Raw genomic sequence first — 20,225 nt, 5'->3', positions numbered from 1 at the left:
GGCAAATTACTTGAGGTTTTTGCAGTGAGAAATAGTGCTGAATGTAGGGTTTTGCGCCTCGGAAAATTCATATCTCCTAATCCGCTCGCCGGATTCGCTTGAAAATTTAACTGGAGCTCCGTGGCATCATTACCAAGATTTCATATGTTCGGACCGAAGGCCAATTATGCATGGAAAATTCCCAGAATTTTAAGGATCGTCGTGTTGTTTCGGTAAAAAGTGTGTTTTCGAGCATGTCGCGCCGAGTTCGAAAATTCATAACTTCTTCGATTTTTATCGTATGAAGTCCATTCCGGCGGCATTCTCTCAGAAATTTCGTTAGCTTCGATTCTTCGTCACACATGCCTGTTCAGATTCTGAGCCGAAGATAAGGTTTTATCGAGTTCTTTGAGCGGTACTCACAAAATTTCGCACAGTCGCGCCAGATGAATCGACGTTTCTCGTCATTCAAACAGGCGTAATTTCTTCATCGCTTATCGGATCAATACGATTCTCGCGGTGACGATTCACGAATTTGGTCATCTTCACAGTGGCATCGGTTTCGTTCCGAAATTCAGAGCCGAACCGAGTTTCCTTAAAAAACGAGCCAAAATAAGAGAATTAAGGGCGTTTTGGACATTTCACTATGTTCGCTATATAAGTCATTTTTCTTCACAAATTCTCATAACTGGACTTCACCCAAAAAGATCAAAAACACTTTCTCTCAATTCTCTCTCAATTCTCTTGAATCAAAACCACAAATTACATAAAAATTTTCATCGATATTCATCAATTTTCTTCAAGATCAAGAACAACATGGATTGAAAATAAAAGTTCGGAGTTCGAATTTCTTCTCCTACCTCCCAAGCTTGCGCGCCACTCTCCTCTTCCCTTGGGATTTGCTTTTCGACTTCGCTTTCGTGATCGCGTCGTGTCGTGTCCGTGTTCGCGCGTCGATTTAGATCTCCATCCGGTAAGCTTTCGGATCTTGAATTAAGTGCTTAATTGTTGATTGTTATGTGGATTCGGATCTAAATTCATAATTCGTCGTTGATTAATGTTGATTGATGATGATTGATCGGTGAATTTGCATGTGGATTGATAGAATTGATAGTGATTTGATAAGATCTAATAATGGTTGTATGTGATTAATGATCATTGTTGGTGAATTGTGACATTCGCGCTTCGGATCCGTGATTTTGTTGATGATTGTGTGTGCTTAATTGTTAAAATTCATGTAGATGACTTGTGTCGCACCCAAGGTGTTTGTACAAATGCATGTGGTGAATTTTTGCTTGATAATGTGCCTTGCTTGATGCTTAAGTCATGATTTGAATATGTTGTGTAGCTTAATCACTATTGCATGTGCAAATACTTGTTACCATTGTTGCATTTATGTAATTGTTGGTTGATCGCGACTTTACGTGTCTATAAATCTGATAACTGCAAGTGCACAGTCGTGTCGTGTAGTTTTAAAAGATATCGAATCCACAGGGACTATGAATCGATCTTCCGTTATCTAAGGTTACTATGTAAAGCTAGGAGTACTAAAATTTCGATTGTTCCTAAGGGAAAGTGATTGTGAGAAAATAAAGAATAATAATAAAAGACAGGTATCAGTATGTATTTCGTTTAACTAGAGGTAATCCGAAGGTTCATTGGCTTTTGCATAATTAAATTAAAAATCTTTACTAATTCCGATTGATTAAAAATCCTCGTCTCAAACTTTCGCTCTGTTGATTCAGACTACTATCCTAATCCTAATGTACGCTTTCGCCATCCCATTAGATTTTAGAAGAGCTTTTTGGAAACAATGTAATTAATAAAATGCCTATTTTACGAGGTTGTTATCTATTTAAATCTCCTAATCTCAAACTTTCGCTCTGTTGACTCGGAGCAAGCTAATACCCCTAACGTACGCTTTCGCCATCCCGCTCGAGTGTAAAAACAATTTTTGAAAATAAATAAGTTCCAATTAGTTTTAATACGCTTTCGTCATCCTTAAAACTAATGTCCTATGTCTACTATCCAGTTAAAGATCTCAAACTTTCGCTTTATTGATTTTAACCTTTGACCGTCCTAATCCCTCAAACTTTCGCTCTATTGGTTTTAAGACTTACTAATTAAACTAGACATATAAACCAAAAATAAGTGATAATTAATAAAACATAATTTAAGCCAATTTATTTCGGATCCCTACGGTTAACTTACTTTACATATCGACACCTTTAGTAATTTAGCCAGACATATTAATACGATTAAACATGCATAAATCGGTTCGGTTCATAATAATAAGCATATTAAATGGCATATAATATATCATGCAAATAAATAATATAAATAAGTCGGTAAATAAAAACCTGAATTAAAATAAATCTGAATTGAATTGAATCTTGAAGTACTTGAACTTCCACCACAGGTTGGCTGGATCGTTCTTCGGAATTTAAATGGCAGAAAATAAAAACAAGGAAATAAAGCGATAAATCTAACGTAAGGCTAGATCTATGAAAAGTTCACAACAATTTCCAGTGTAGAAATCGTTGTGAGAAAATAAACGGTTAAATGAAAACAGAATAAGGAAAAGCAGTTCGCGGTACAATTTCGGCAGCACTTCGTTGGCAGGAAATCGGACAGTTTGGACTGAAGTGACTGCCTCTATTTATAGGTGAGGCTTTGCAGTTGCTTTGCGTGAAAAACGGAACTTTTTTGCAGACCGGGACTTGGAGACGTGCGTCTCCGATTCTTCAGGGAGTGGCCTTGACTGACTTGAGACGTGCGTCTCAAGTGGAGATTCTTTAGGGAGGTGGAGACGTGCGTCTCCCCTTTGCTGAGGTGGCAGAGACGTGCGTCTCTGCTTACTAGCGTGGCCTGGGTTGCTTCCTTCGTGGGCTGGATTGCTCTTTTGGGCCTTTTGGGTCCTAATTGCACCCCTCTTTCGTTTCAGCACCCCTTTTCGTCTTTTAAGCATAAATATTGGTCATTTAAGCTCGATTTTCTTTCCTTTTCGCAAATAGTCGTAATTGAAGTGTAAAACCTGAAACAAAGCAAATACACGCGTAATATCATAATAAATTAACATAATAAACGGAAAATGCTATAAATATCTGTGGATTTTAGGCTAAATATACGATATAAAATCGTGTTATCAGTTATCTACACCGTGTTGAAGAACATTTGCCAAGTATCTGGTTGTATTGCGACGTTGGTCCATCTCCAGTATATACTTCTTTGTATGTCAGTATTGTCAGCATGCATGCTACATTAATGACATTCATCATTCGTACATATTTGCATCATTTATGCATCATTGCTTTTTTCAATGTCTGCTTTAAAATCACTTGTTCAGGATATATCTATCCCAAAAAAGAAAAAGAAAAAAAAAAGAAGAAAAGAAACAGATATGGGTGTGTCATCTCTCCAGTAGATTGTCACCCATAAGCAGAAAGAATATCTTTTGTTTCTCCAGTTCCCCACTGAGATCATCCCTCGTGGAAGAAGGTTGCTTCAGTTTCTCCTCTCAAAACAAAGGAGAAAATCCCCATTTGAGTTCATTCCTCATTGGGTACAAAGTCTTGATTGACTGTTTCTTTCCAATTCATTCATGGTTAGAACTTTGTCTTTACCAAAAATTCAAATTCCGATTCTCCAAATAGAGTCAAGAAAAAATTGAACCATAAGCAATAGCCTCATCGTCTGAGCAGCTTATTTCTCTTTCAAAATATTTTTTTTCTCTAGGAAATCAATCGTGAAGACCATTTGACAATCAGGGCCTTATTACTGTTCACAAGGCTGAATAACCAGTAATTTCCCTAACAGAGTCTCCAGGATCATTTTATCACTCGGCTGATAATTGATCATGTCTTCAAAACCACTATCACAAGGCTGGTAGTTGGTAATCTTTTGTTCTGGTTATATTATTAAACATGTCTATCACAAGGCTGATAGTCGGTAATATTAACCGAACCGTTGAAACTCTTTTTACCATGTCAAGTCTATCACCATGCTGATAGTCGGTAATACGATTTCACACCTTTCACCTTCGCATTATTAACAAGTCTATCCCCATACAGATAGTCGGTAATGTCGATAGGTAAGCTTTTCTTACAAAGCTATCATTCCCTGGTGAAGCATACACTTGCTTTCCCAAAAAACGGATTCTCTTCCTAAAACGGATTGAGACATCCTTCCCAATCTCTTTTCCCCAGCGGAGTCAGTTCTTGATATCCCCTCGGTAAAGATATCCTTGCATCATTCGCAATTTTGGTATCTTAGGTCCAAAATTCGCGTCTTCTGATATTTAAGTCTCTTCCACCCTATCAAAACGAAGATTTTCAATCTTCATATCTCAGGTTGAAGAAACTTAAATAGGGGCATCTGTCATACCCCAATTTTTGACCTAAGATACCACCTCATATCATTTGCATATGCATCATTTGCATCTCTAACAAATTGCATAGCTTGTGTTTGCTACTTGTGCTCAGCAGGGTTTAATCAGGAAATCACTCATCAGTACAAGTAACAATCAATTAGGGTTTTGTTCTCCCTTCATCTCAAAAGAACTATCTTCATCAACAATCAACATTTGGTCCTCAGAGATTCATTTCAACAAGCTCAAAGACTTTGAATCAACCAAATTAGGGTTTTGACTGAAGACAGCATACTCTTGACTTTTGCTCAGAATTTGACCTAATGACTTGGGACATGACCTCAAGACCCCAAGTGCATCATTTTGACCTAATCCATTGGCTCAGAACATCTCTTACACAAAGATTGATCAGACAAATCCTCAGAATTAGGGTTTTGAACTATCAGGGACTGAAATCAGGGATCACAATTGGGAAACCCTAAAAATCCCCAGGAAGTCAATCAAAGGTTTCAATCATCCTCAAATAATCCCTATGACAATATACAATGGAAATTGTATCTCAATTCAAGACCTACAGGCATCAATTTCATCTGGTCGACAATTAGGGTTTTTTGACCTAATTCACTGAACAACTGCCTTTTTAATCAGGACATGGTGCCACAACTCAAGCTATGGTTAAATATCCTCCAATAAGCTCAAAAGCTTTGAATCGACCAAATTAGGATTCTTCATTCAATCACTCATTCTTTGCAAGATAAATTCATGTTCAGGGATGTTTTCAAATAAAGTGCGCCATTTCCATTTGTGTGATTCAAGAGTTTTGATTGGAATCTATTTCAAGATTTTGGCCTATGGATTCATCATGGTGAAGAAAATTGTTTCTTATGGATTATTTGAAAGATGATACAAGTTTGAAACAATTCATGAAAATTGCAAGAAATATCTTTTAGTCCATTTGTTGAAAGATTATTTCAAGTATGGTTTATAACCATAAATTCAAGAATTAAAAGTCCATTGGTGCAAGAACATTCTTCAAAGGATCATTCAAAGGAATTTAAGAATTGATTCAAGAAATAGAAATTGCATTCGAAATTCATTCAAGAAATATTCAAGTTTCATACAATTTCATTCAAGGATTCTAAGAGAAATTCAAGCATTTACAAATGGAGTTCTTTACATGAAAAAGTTCCAATTTTCAAATGAATTACAAAAGGGACTTTATCCAAAATTCAAGAATTACATCATTTCAAAATTCCATTCATTTTCAATAATACAAAGTTCATACAATTGAAAGTGGAATGAATTGGAATTACAAGAAAAAGAAAAAAAGCTTCAAAGACATTCTTGAATTCACTCTTCATTCTTCAAAGTCTTCATTCTTCAAAATCAAATTTCTTCATGCTTTCCTCAAGGATGCTCATGTCACATGAAAAAAGAAAACAAAAAGGGGTGGGATTAGCAAAAATCCAACAAAGGAAATAATTCAAAAAAGAAATAATTCAAGACCAAAAAAGAAATCAAAGAGATATTTCATGTCCACTTGCATAGCTCATGTCATAAGAAATATCTCATAAAGAATATTCTTGCAATGATTATATCTTGCCAATCAAGTTTTCCAAATGCCAAACACATCCTTAACTTTGCCTATAAATAGGAAGCTCTCTCATTGAAGTAAATCACACCAAAGCTACTATACTACTAGCTTTCTCACTTCTTCTTCTTCTCTTATAGTTTTCATGTTTCTTTGTTAGAAGGAGAAATTCTTCAAATCAAAGAAAACTACTTGAAAAAAATAAGAGTTTCTAGCTACATAGTTTCTTGAAGGGGAGTGAAGAAGAAATTCTTCATACCTTGGTGGAGAGTTCCAACTTGAAGTCCATCTTCAAGTCTCCCTAATATCCAAAGAGGTGGTGGTCATCTTCATCAAAAGCCTACAACAACAAGCAAAGTTGTTAGGAAAGTTGTTAGTAACAATTCAAGGTTGTTAGTAACAATAAAGAATTCGAGGCGTACCTTCAACAATAATCCGGCGAAAACCTCCTCGCCGTAGGTAAGTCGATTTCACTCTTACTCTCAATATTATTGTTTAATCATTACTACAAATATGTTATTCTTGTGCATAGCTGAAAAAATCAAAAAAAAACATAGAGGTTGAATTTTTGTTGTTGTAAGTAAACAAAACAAAAACACAGAAGCAGCAGCAAATAACAACTCGAAAACAGTTCTGAAAGCAGTAGCATCAACAATTTGCAATAGTTCAAAAACTTAGCAATTCAACAACAGGGAGTCTCTCGATTTTCCAGAAGCAGAAGGTAATCAAAAGCACAAAAACAGAACAGAAGAAAGTTGAATTCATACCAGACAAAAGCTGACGCCGGAACTGATTCATCGGACTTGCTCCGATCAGGTTCTTATTCCTCACTTCCTCTTAGGAATTTTGACGTTAGTTTGTGCTGCACCAATTTGAACACTTGCTTTAATTCCCTTGAATTTCCATTCGATTATCATTTGATCTGAAATTATTGTGGAATATCAAAATCAAATATTGGTAATATAAGTTTCAAACCCAGAAACATGAAGAGAAATAGAAATCGTTCAGAATCATACCTCAATCCTGGTCAAACTCGGTTGAATCGTTGAGAAATTGTTACTGTTGTTGTTGTTCGAAGAGAGGGGACCGAGAGCAACTTTGAAGAGTTGTTGTTGTTCTACCGATTTCCATGGAAGAGAGAAGCCGAGGTTTGTAATTGTTGTTGTCGTTCACGATGAGAGCGAGAGAAAGAACAACGAGTGTGAGAGAGAGCTTCGTTTGCTGTTGTTGTTGTTCAACTGAGAGCGTAAGAGAGATATCAAGAGCAAACCGAGAATGAGAGAGCGATTCAGAGAGATAATCGGTCAAGCGAGAAAACGAGAGCGAGGTTGAGTTGCTGCTGTTGTTGTTCATTTTCCAGAAAAGTATCGTGAAAGAGAGAAAGAGAAAAGAGGCGCTGCCTCTATGTGTTGTTTTTTAGGGTTTTCTCAAAACCCAACTCTTGTGTTAAGAGGCGGATCCGGGTCCTTCCTGACCCGACCCGGTCCGGCCCACTTGTTTTTTTTGCATTCAGCTTCTCTTTTTTGGGCTGCACCTCCATATGTGTTTCTAACCCCCTGGCTCAATTGCTTTTTATTTTTATTTTTATTAACTATTTCTTTAATTTTCTTTTCTAAAGATTTTCATAAAAAGAAAAAGACTTAATATTTTAATTTTAAATATAGGATTTAGTTTTATTTTCTAATCCTTATTAAAAAATGACAAAAATATGTTGTGCGATTTAAGTTTTCTTAGAAATATTTTCAATATGTTTAGAAGTATGTTTTTTTTAAGATATTAAAAAACTCCAAAAAAAATATATTAGATACATATTTTTATTTATGTTTCTAATTATTTTCTTCTTCTCATAAAAAACAACAAAAATATATTAGATGCATATGTTTCTAATTATTTTCTCTTTTTATGAAAAATCACAAAAAAAATATCCTTATTAGATTAATTTCTTTTGGATTTGATGTTTTCACATTAATTTTGTGTAGTTAATCATGTAAATTTTATTTGATTACTGTTACACATATCATTTGAATTTTCTCACTTCATCCGAGACTCCGAGATTATTTCTCCGTTGTCTTTTGGATTTGTCTGTTTTGTTTGGTCTTCCATTTGCTGTAGAAATCTATGAACAATTACTGGATGATCATGGAATTGCTGAAAGCTGTGAGCTTATTCGATATTCTTTTCTGCTGGTGAGAATGCTTAACATCTAAGGATCAAGGTAACACCTCAAACTCAGAAATCCAATTTTCTCATTCTTCGAGGTAAGCCTAAAACTCAATCAACTGTTTTCACAACAGTAATCAATTCACTTTCAAATCATGCAACTCATTTCCAAAATGAAGTGGGGCCTCTCGAATATTAGAGAGTGTAAGTCCCATTTCTTTTCTTTTTATACAGTCTTCAAAACAAATAAACTTTTTCAAAACAATACTTTTCAAACTGTTTTTCAAAACAACAAACGACGCATCTATAAATAAAACAATCAACCATGTTTTATAAAATAAAACATGGGCCTCCACGTAGGTATAAGTCCCATTCCAGTACATGAAATTAGGTATTTCATTGTACACCCTTTTTGTACATATCTCGATCAGTTTATATTTAACTTCAAATAACAAATCAAAAAATGAAGGTTTTCTTTAAATCTTCCCAAAAATATACCATGGGCCTCCATGTAGGTATAAGTCCCAAGCCCCTTTGTAAATACCTGTTTACATAGCTTTGAATAAATTCAAGTGGACCTCTCCCCGAGTGTGAGTCCCGAGCCCCGTGTATACAAATGGATCATGCTTACAGGTATATTTCCTTCATAAACTCCATTATATACACACACTTTGTCATATATATGTATAACTGTTCATATTTGTTCATGTACTTGTTCATATTTGTTCGTACTTGTTCATATTTGTGATTGTGTTATATATGCTTGTTCAACTTAGTACAACACTAGGTTCCCCATAGCCTCCTATTGGGCTTCGTGCAAAGAATCTCCACTAGTTTAGGTTAGGACATAGAGTATGGTTTCCCGGTGAAATCGCTCTAAGAGCTCAGACCAACTATACCATGCCTCCCCTTGGGCTTTGTACAAACGAGTGACCCTCCCATAGCCTCCTCTTGGGCTTACAATGCAAGGACCCTGGATTGTCCCTCCCATAGCCTCCTCTTGGACTTACAATGCAAGGACCCTCGGATAGCCTCCTCTTGGGCTTCGTACAAGGACCCACGGGCTTCTTATAAGCATCCCCAATATCCAAATAAAAAACCCTAGGAGATTAGACATTTATCATCTCTATGATAGGAGTATCTCTTCTATATCATCACAAACAATCAATCAATCAATCAATCAAACTTTTTGCCACAAGGCTGGCTAATCAATCAAACTTTTTTGCCACAAGGCTGGCTAATCAATCAAACCTTTTTTACCACCATACTGGCTGATTAATCAAAGTTTTTGTCACAAGGCTGACTTCATTGAAACTTTTTCCACAAGGCTGGCTGATTAATCAAAACTTTTTGTCACAAGGCTGACTTCATTAAAAGTTTTTGCCACAAGGCTGGCTAAAAAATATCTTTATCATTCTAAGCGCCATAAGCGGCATGGCCCAGGGCTTATAATGAAAAGATTTTCAAACAAAAATCAAACAGATGTATGTGATGATATAGATTAGATACATCGAACATTTAGATGACATTTGTCTCTTGTCCTTTGCTTCCACTAGAATAAGTGGGAACTACGATTGCTCTGACTTTCTCAACATCCCTTTGAGAATACGTAGGCACAAGGTCATATCCTTGGCGAGCAAAACTTCTCCCTCAAACCATTCAAACCTTAGCACCCGTAGACCCCGAGCTACAGATGCTCTGATTCCCTCTAGGGGATATGTATGCAGAGGATCGCGATGATCTTTGCGAGCATAATCAAACAAACACCTTAGGTCCCACCTCTTTCTCACAAGAACCTCTCAATAACATGGAATGAAAAACAAAGCAAAGAAACCTATAGAGTACTATAGATACGTTGGGTGCTAATACCTTCCCTTCGTATAACCAACCCTCTTACCCAAGATCTCTCCCCCCACTTTTAGGTTATTGCAACTTTTTTCCTTTTCCTACTTTGGAAACAATAAAAAGTTTGGTTGGTACAAAAGAAAAATCATTTTTTGAGAACTCGAGCCCAAAGAAGGCATCAGGTGTCTCATCCCGAAAAAAGACAACGATTTTTCCCCGCGACACTCACCTGAGGATTTAATCCACTAATCGCAACAGATTACAATGGTTTTCCACTTAGCCCACGACTAAGTCTTCTAGAGTATCCTGATCACAACCTGATCACTCTAGGAACAAATGCTTAGACACAAGCTAAGACTTTCTTAGAGTATCCTGACCACCACGTGATCACTCTAAATACAACTACTTAGACACAAGCTAAGACTTCCTAGAGTATCCTGATCAACACTTGATCACTCTAGTTACTTACAAATTAATGTAATCAATTCTAAGAGTTTTACAAATGCTTCTGAAAAGCTATAATCACAACAGTGATATTTCTCTTAAAGTTTAAGCTTAATCTCACTAATATATTACAACAGCAATGTAGTGAGCTTTGATGAAGATGAAGTTTCTGAGCTTTGAGTTGAACAGCGTTTCAGCAAGTTAATTGTTAGCGAAATCGTCAACCTTGCTTCTCATCAGAACTTCATACTTATAGGCGTTTGAGAAGATGACCGTTGGGAGCATTTAATGCTTTGCGTGTTCCGTACAGCATTGCATTTAATGTTTCACGCTTTTGTCAACTACCTCGAGCCTTGTTCACGCTGTGTCTACTGACGTTGCCTTTAATAGCTTCCAACGTTCCTTTTGTCAGTCACCGTAGCCTGCCACCTATACTTTCTTCTGATCTGATGTTTGTGTATACAACATTTGAATATCATCAGAGTCAAACAGCTTGGTGCATAGCATCTTCTTGTCTTCTGACCTTGAAGTGCTTCTGAGCGTGATACCATGTGACCTTCAGTGCTTCTGCTTCTGATCTCAAGTCCTTCTGATGCTTCCATAGACCCATGTTCTGATTCTGCTTTGACCATCTTCTGATGTCTTTCCAGACCATGTTCTGATGTTGCATGCTGAACCTTCTGAGACAAAGCTTCTGAGCGCTGATTTGTGCATACTCTTTATATATTTCCTGAAAAGGAAATTGCAATGTATTAGAGTACCACATTATCTCACACAAAATTCATATCCTTGTTATCATCAAAACTAAGAATATTGATCAGAACAAATCTTGTTCTAACAAAGAAAACATTGTGTAAGTTCCTCAGTGAAGTTAAAGTTCCAGAAGGCTATTCTTCAGATATTAGAAGACTTGTGTCCATGAAAGACCTCAATTTAAAGAGTTTGAAGACGCATGATTGCCATGTTATAATGGAACATTTTTTACCAATAGGTATACGTTCTATTCTGCCAGAAAAAGTAAGAAGCGCAATAACTAAACTGTCTTTTTTCTTCGGGTCAATTTGCAGTAAGGTGATCGATCCCGCGATCTTACCAACATTGCAAAAAGAGATAGTTGTTACTTTATGTGATCTTGAAATGTATTTTCCTCCCTCATTTTTTGACATAATGGTCCATCTAGTCGTTCATCTTGTGAAAGAGACAAAATTGTGCGGACCAGCTTATATGAGATGGATGTACCCTGCTGAACGTTATATGAAAATATTAAAAGGGTACGTGAAAAATAGAAGTCGACCGGAGGGTTGTATTGTCGAACGATACCAGATGAGCGTAAATGCTTCATTCTTAGTTTGGCCAGAAAAAGATATAGAGGGTGGAAAGCGTATCTAACAAACACCTTTCTTAAGGATAAAGAAGGAAACTTTCTTGAAGAGGCCCCGGGACGTCCAAAAATGTATGAGATGTTCATTGATGAAGAAGATTGGGTTAAGTTTGTAAATCAAAGAGATGAAGCTTTTCGGAAAAGGAGTGTCACAAATAGTGCGAGAGCATCAAAAGCCGCGAATCCATACAAAAAAGGGCGTTTGGGATATGCACGCTTAGAGGAAACAATTGTGAGTAAATAGAAATGCGTTTTAATTAATTGTCTAAATTTGTTTTATTTGACGATTTTATCATTTGTGTCAATGCATAGTTAGAGGAGACGAAAAGTGAGGAAACCTCACTTCCAGTACATGTGTTATGGAAGGAAGCTCGTGTGGGCAAGAATCGAGCTGTCGATCCCGATGTTCAAAGAGTTTATGCTGAATGTGTAAGTATAACACTGTGTCTCTAATTAAATCAATTTTTTTAATATATAATTGATTTTTTATCTCCACTAATAATTATTGAAATGTAAATGAATTACAGGAGACCTTGTCGCAATCGGTATCCACCGGTGAGGACCAGGATGATAGGAGCGTACTTAGTAGAGCACTAGATGCTCCTGAGTATCTCGGTCGGGAGAGGGGTAAAAGGCATGGTGTGACTCCAACCTCTTTTTACAAGCATTCTAGGAGAAGAAATCCTACCAATGAAGAAGTGTTGCAAAAATTGCAGGAATTACAAGCACAAGTCTCTGAATTGCAAAGAGATAAAGATATGTATATGAAAGAAAAGTGCAATACTTCATCGGTGAAAGAAACTAGTGATAAAGCTAGTATCAACTGTCAAAGAAAATTTCCCAAGGTAATTATAAATTTTTTTCCTTACAAATTGTTGTATTTTATTAATGATAATGACTTTATATTTACTATTGGTTTAAGGCATTTCATCTTGCCAACTATACTTATCGTCACCGAATTATCGCCTAGTTGGCAAGGGAAAAGTGCACAACACTTTGGGAGATTTACTTCACCATAGACCGCTCCCGGATGGACACCTGAAAGTATCAGTTGATGTTGTATTAGATCATGATGCGGTGCTACCGGTACCTGACATGGTCTCAGAGATAACATTGATGCGAGATGCAATAGGGTCATTTGTTGCATGGCCCTCGGAGCTCATTATCATTGTGATGAGGTATATTGAAAACCATTATGAATCATTTAGTTTTCGAATGTCAATTTTGCACCGTTACGTTAATTATTTTTTAAATTTTAATTTTAGACTACTCCTACAAAACCCGCAATTAAGGGTAAAGGGATTTTACAGGAGGAGGAGTCTGTTGCATCACTAAAAGAGGTACATTTAAAGTGTTAATATATAATTTGAATCTAAAACTGCATGATTTTATATTTTACCGATTGTTATATGATTTTTAGGCATCTGCTCGGGGGTCACAACAAGTGACACAGCAAGTTCGTAGCATACCACCCAAGGGTCCTCCGAAGCAAGCGGCAAAAAAGGTGGTGCTTTTGTGCCTCGATACCGGACGACGCTCGGAACACTTGTTGATATGTCTTATTTGAAGGATGGTGCTCTCCATGAAATCAATATGGGTGAAGGTATCTTTGGTATTGAATTCAATTCAAATATTGCACTAGATGACTTGGAAGATATTTTTACGCATGAACAACTAGGCGTCGCTAATATGCACTCATACATCCGGTAATATTCACTCATCCAATATATTATTTAATTAGTCGAACAATTTATTTACACATTTCAATGAAAATAATCTAATGTTTATTATGTTTTTATTTAAGGTTGTTGTATGATAGAGTGTTACGCGGGACTGCATTGTCAAACAGATTTTGTTTCGTGTCTTCCGCCCTTTGCAGCGGAATGACAATTGCTACGGAACCGGAATCAGTTAGACAGCGCTTAGTCAATAGATTCCTGTCCACCGGCAATACAGAAAGTCTGATTCTTTGGGCGTATAATACCCGACCAGTAGGGTTAGTTTCTCATTCTTGGTTCATCTAATCTTTGTTTCTTTTGCATAGCAAAATTTTCATATAACCTATTGTTTTAATTTATAGAGCACACTGGTTGTTGCTTGCTATCAATCCTATAAGAGAAGTGGTATATTTTCTGAATTTGGTAGATGGTGAGTGGACCAATTATCCGGCTATGAATACAATGATTGATACGTAAGTGGGATCATTCTAAATATTCGTGTATATTTATATATTTAATTATTTGTAAGATTGATCTAAATATATGCTTTTATATTTTTGTTAGATCAATACAAGTGTTCCGAAGTCAACGAGACGCACAGGTATCCCGGACTAAATCAAACAACATTACTTGGATCAAAGTGCAGGTACATTAATTTTCACAATTATGCTTATAATATTTATGCTACTTGATAAAACAAGACAACTATAAAATCTTATTTGTTTTTCTATGTAGTGTCCGATACAGCGAAACAGTTCAGATTGCGGATACTATGTTTTGAGGTTTATGAAAGAAATCCTTCAAACGAATCAATTAGAAATTTCAATCACGGTATGGATTTATAACTTAATTAGATAACTTCTTATAATTTATTACATTTAACTAAATCATTCATATTATGTTTTTGTTCTGTAGTACTTTGACGACTTCTATGCTGCTTCTTACCCGAGACTTAAGTTGGAAGAAATCAAAGAGGATTTGTGTCAATTTTATATTCATCAGCTATTCATGTAGGATTTGTGTCGATTTGAAGTATAATATTATAGTACTCTAGGATGGTTACTAACTTTGTTCATACTGTTGCCAATATTTGAAGTATAATATTGTTGATGTTACTGATTTAGTTTGTTTGACATGGGTTAGTTACATGTGAAACTTTATGTATTCATACTTTACATGATTTAGTTTGTTTGACAGGAACTATAATGATGTATATATATAATTTTGGATATTATAAAGGTATTATATTAGTGTATATATATATATATATATATATATATATATATATATATATATATATATATATATATATATATATATATATATATATTGTCCTACCTATGGTTGAAAATATATCGTCGAAAATATATTACAGGTCGAAAATATTACAGGTCAAAAATATTACAGGTCGAACTGGGAGGCTGAAATTACAGGTTGCACTTTAAAATACCTCATTTAGCAACGACAGCGCTTTTAAAAAACGCTCTTAAAGGGCCACCTACTAAAGCGCTTTATTACTAAAAGCGTTGCCTAAGATTAAAAAAAAATATTAAAAAAAAAAACATAAAAAATTAAAAAAAAAAAACGCAACCTACGAAAGCGCTTTTGGAAAAGCACTCTTATAGGGGGCTACCAGAGTGCTTTTTCCAGAAAAAACGCTCTTATAGGGGGGCTTCCAGAGCGCTTTTCTGGAAAAAGCGCTCTTATAGGGGGACTACCAGAGCGTTTTCAAAAGCGCTTTCGTTACCTACGGCAGCACAGGCTTTGGCAGCGCTTTAAAGCGCTTTAGTAGCCCAAAAAAGCACTTTTAAAGCCCTTCCGTGTTGTAGTGGAGGCTATGATCCGTCATAAAGTGTTGCAGCTTCAAACCCACATATCACAACTGACCTCAACCAAGTAAGATATAGTCACATGGGATACATAAGTGCTCTTAAATGAGAAGCAACGAGTTCAACATATGTTTGGTACATGAGACACACGAGCGGTTTTAAATGAGAAGCAAGAAGCTAATCAAGGGAGTATTAAACATAAAACTCGATAGCTAATATTACCCAACAACGAGTTTGTTCAATGTCGGGATAAATTGTTTGGTATATTCTTTGAGATATATATCATGTGTACTTGCACTTATTAGATTGCACTTAAGAACTTTGTGACATCAATGTGTTTTACCTTGTGGATTGTCATATTAAATGTTATTACCTTGTATATTCACCTCTTTAAAAAAAAACAAAACAAAAAAAACAAAATGTTAATGTTGTACATGATTTTGTGCTTGTATGTTTGGCTGTTGATAATTTTATGGGATTTTAACATATGTATGTATATTAGTCTCACATTTCCTTATATTTTGGAGTTGATTCTTACATATTTGGTCAAGTTACCAATTCACTGTTTGTGAGTTCATGAATTTAATAGCAAAATATATTTCGCTTCATATTTATTTGTTCTGATTTTCTATGTTACAAAACTCAAGAAAAAAAAACTTTTTAACAAAATGAATTTCTTAATTTATTGTTATTTTTAAAAGTAATGTCTAGTACTTTTGGTAATTATTTTTTAAATTAACATTTTAAATACTGAGATGTTATTGTGTGGGTAGGGCTGACTATGAATCTAATGAACTAAAATATATTTTAGAATTTGATTTGACAATTAAATCGATGAATTAATTTCATGAACCAAATGAGTTGAATATGGAAAAAAAATTAAATTCGTTAAACTTGAATTATACATAGTTCGACTCATTAGATTAATGAGTTAACTTGATTATATATGAGAATGATTATATTAACTTTAAGAATAGGTTTAAAGATTTAATCTAAATCTTATCACTATATTTTTGTTTAATCTAACACTTTTAATTGATCATTTATATTTTTAATTGAATACAATATTTTTTAAAATATATATATAAATAAAATAAACATCATATATTAAGAAAATAATTTAAAAATCAACATATATTTTTTAATTTAAAAAATATTTTTAAAATTTTTAAAATTTAAAAAAAATAAATATATCACCAAAATTTCTTTTAATTTCAAAAAAAGAAAACCTTCTAAGAAAATCTACATTATATAAAAATATATATCTTTAAATTAAAAAAAAAAAACATATATCTTCTAATTTGTTTTAAGCTAGCTTTTAAGAAAATATTTATTTTTCAAAAAATTGACTTTTATGTTCATGAAGCATGCGAGATGAAACTAACAAGTTGAATCGAATTGTTCGTAAATTTAAAATGAGTTGGGTTTGAGTTTAAAAAAAAGTTCAAGTAAAATTCAAACCAAATCTTAAACTAAACTAATTTTTAATAAGTCGAGCCGAATTAAGACGAATTTGCCTCATTCAACTCATATTCATCCCTATGTGTAGCTAACCCTAATTTTCTAATGGAATCTACATGCACAAAGAGAGAATATGTATGAGTAAGAAGAATCAAAAACATGAAGAAGCAAAAATTAACATTACTATAACTCAGTAGTATATAATATATGAAGTAGTTAGTGCGTCGGCAGATGGGTCCAAAATCCAAAACTAGATATGGTCATAGGTCATAGTTCATACTTATATTGAACAAAATCTTGATCTTCAACATTTTCAATACACTAAAATCTTCAACCTCCAGCTTTCTTGCTGTAGTATCTGACTTTTTCTTCTTCTACTAATTAATACTAATGAAAAGAATTAGGAATTTTATTATGATTCCCATAGATTGGGATTTATGGGGTCAACCCTCTCTTTAAAGGTGAAGATCATGGTCATGCCAGCTTAGATAAGTGAGAATTCAATGCTAAGTGCTTTTTAGAAACAGCTAAGTATGTAACATTATTAGCATTAAAAAAATATAGCATTTATGCCAAGTTGATTGTACTTTACTATAAAGTCTCTTCTTTGGATTACGCAATAAGGCAACTCCAATGTATATTGGCTTGTGTGACCTATTTGTTTTTTTTAGAAAAATGACAAAACTAAGTAACTCACATTTACTACATTTTAAAAGTGTATCATGGTAGCCTGGCATGGCAGCCCACACCCTGGAGTAAACCTATGACTTTGAAACAACCATAATACAAAAAATTACTATTTGATTTATTGACTTTCTCATTCAAAAATTGAACTGACACGTCAAATACTCAAGTTTGAGATCGAGAAGAAACACAACCAACCGAGCAAAATTCTATAAAAATCTTAAAACAAAATTATCAAAAATTGAGTTCGAACTTAGAACATCTGCATAAATTAAAAGAGATTTCTTACAATTTTATCTAAGTATTCTATTTGTTACTTTCGATTTCTTATATTTATCTATTTATTATTAAGAAAGAAAAGTAATGTAATTAAATTTTAATATTTTTAAACTTCTCGTTGAGCATGATCCTAAAATATTAGATGAAGACGTGTGATGTTAAATAGTTGAAGTCTATCCCATGTTATTGGCTGTCTTTGATAGTCGTATATATGATGCACATGACTTGAATCTTACTAAGATATTTAAGCCATCATTAGTCCAAGCAAATGCACCTTCCCATGAAGGTACGTGGACTGGAAACTATATTAACATTCACACTAAACTGCCCTCCTTGTGTTCTAAATAAAAACTACTTTGAAAAAAAATATTTATTTTAAACTATAATTCGTTTTATAATATTAATGCAATATTTAATAATTTTTTTAATATTATCCTCTTTTTATTTAATTTTTTCTTAATTATTTTATTTTTTATTTCTCATGTTTTTTATTAAAGAAATTTTGTATAAAATTAAACATAATTTATCTTTCGCATATAAAATTAATTATATTTTTTTATTTTGTAAAAATAATCAAAATATTATATATTCTTCTTGGCCTCCATTGGAAGAAAAATTTATTTTAAAGTAAACTTTAGTTACAAACTAAAATATTGTATATAGGTTTTTTTGTAACTATTATCATTGTAATTGATACAATTAAATTAATTATAATTGTGACCAAAAAGTATGGTGATAACAGTTTGAATCTTAATCTTCAAGTTATCATCTAGAGTGCAACACAAAGGACAAAAGAACAATTAAATAGCTAGTATTTATAAATTTATCTTTTCAAATATATATAATTAATTTATCTTTCAATAATAGTTTTTTTATTAGTTTTTTTTTGTAGTGATAGAAAAATAATAATTGGTGATATGTTAGAAGAGGATAATATTTAATATATAAAACAAACAGTGGTTTGCATATAAAAATCTTTTTCACTAGTTTGAGCTATATAGGTTAATCTTGTTTTTCCTCTAGTAAGATTTATATTATTTAAACATGAAATGCTTAGTATTTCAATATGATGACTACAAAAACGACAGTAATTATATTCAAATCATTGATAGAAAAATCATTATAACACACATTACATTACATCAACAAGCCACCAAGAAAATGATAGAGAAAATGAATACCCTAAAAGTTCAAAGTCCAATACAATTTCTTGAAGAAGTTACTCCACCATCAACCACAAGATTATGACCACTAACATACCTAGATTCATCACTAGCAAGATAAAGAACAGCTTCAGCAATATCTTGAACCCTTAAAGTTGTTCCTCTCAAATTACCAAGCCCTCTAACAAACTCCTCCATTTTCTCAACTTCTTCAACTAAAGGCAATCCAAAATTAACTCCACCATCATGACCATCATCATGATGATCTTCATCATCACCTTTTCTCCAAGCATTCACAAGCATAGATGTTGCAACACCAAAAGGTGAAACACAATTAACCCTAATTCCATATTTCCCCAATTCACAAGAACTGTTCTTTGTTAATCCAACTATAGCATGCTTTGAAGCTGTGTAAGCATGTGGACCAAGCCCTCCTGAAACCCCAGCTACACTAGCTGTAGAAATTATGCAACCAAATCCTCTAGGAATCATCACTCTTGCTGCATGTTTCATCCCTAAAGCTACTCCTTTAACATTAACACTCATGACTCGGTCAAACTCGTCCGGGTCGAAGTTCACAATGCTTTTGTTCTTGGACTGGTTTCCAAGAACGCCTGCATTGTTGAACATGATGTCGAGTTTACCGTAGTGCGAAACGGTTGATGTGACTAAATTTTCAACATCTTTTTCAATGCTAACATCACAATGGATGTAGTTAGTTGAAGGAGAGAGTGAATTTGCAAGGATTGTTCCAAGTTCATCTTCAACATCAGCAATTACTACTTTTGCACCATGCTTCACAAAAATTCTCACCGTGGCTTCTCCAATTCCTCTAGCTCCTCCGGTTACAATAGCAATTTTTCCTTCCAACCTATTACAATATCAAATATTTCATAACATCATGTTTCATTAAAAAAATTTGAGATGAATATTTAACAAAAAATGAAAAGAGAATAAGTGTACCTTTTAGATGAAGGAGGAGAAAATGTGGTGTCTGTAGAATGCATAGGAAGTTCTTGAAGGGGTTTCTCAGACATAACACCCATGGTTGAGTTGAGAGGGAGCAAAGGAAGAGAAAGATATGAAGAAGAAGAAGAAGAAAGGTTTGATGAATGCCAAGCATGGGAGTTACAATAGCCTATTTATATATATTTGGTTTGGACTAATAGTTAGAATAGTACCATTTGACTCAAAAGAAAAAGAATAATACTCGCATCTTTTTATATTATTTTTTGAAACATGGATCTCACATTACCTTGTATTTTTGTAATACTATATTTTAAATGGCTTATTATAATAACTTTTTAATAGTCAATTCTTAATGT

At 34.1% G+C, this 20,225-nt stretch overlaps 1 protein-coding gene across 1 annotated transcript; it reads right to left on the bottom strand.

Moving 5' to 3' along the window:
• Nucleotides 1–18,824: 18,824 nt before the first annotated feature.
• Nucleotides 18,825–19,999, bottom strand: LOC131611985 (short-chain dehydrogenase reductase 2a). The gene is made up of 2 exons (XM_058883799.1): nucleotides 19,864–19,999; nucleotides 18,825–19,771 (listed from the first exon to the last, which is right to left on the bottom strand). Exons 1-2 carry the CDS (start codon nucleotides 19,944–19,946, stop codon nucleotides 18,928–18,930), a joined length of 927 nt encoding a protein of 308 aa, XP_058739782.1. The 5' UTR covers nucleotides 19,947–19,999; the 3' UTR covers nucleotides 18,825–18,927.
• Between the last annotated feature and the right edge of the window lie 226 nt (nucleotides 20,000–20,225).

The sequence above is a fragment of the Vicia villosa genome, linkage group LG6 (assembly GCF_029867415.1).
Source record: "Vicia villosa cultivar HV-30 ecotype Madison, WI linkage group LG6, Vvil1.0, whole genome shotgun sequence".
NCBI lineage: Eukaryota > Viridiplantae > Streptophyta > Magnoliopsida > Fabales > Fabaceae > Vicia > Vicia villosa.
Note: the sequence above shows the minus strand (reverse complement) of the source record. Positions and strands in the feature narration are given on the sequence as shown.

Excerpts from the sequence above, each read along its gene's own strand:
- LOC131611985 (XM_058883799.1), bottom strand. The coding sequence starts at position 19,946 with ATGGGTGTTATGTCTGAGAAACCCCTTCAAGAACTTCCTATGCATTCT. Across the intron at positions 19,772-19,863 it reads TCTCCTCCTTCATCTAAAAG|GTTGGAAGGAAAAATTGCTA; the intron begins GTACACTTATTC and ends ATATTGTAATAG.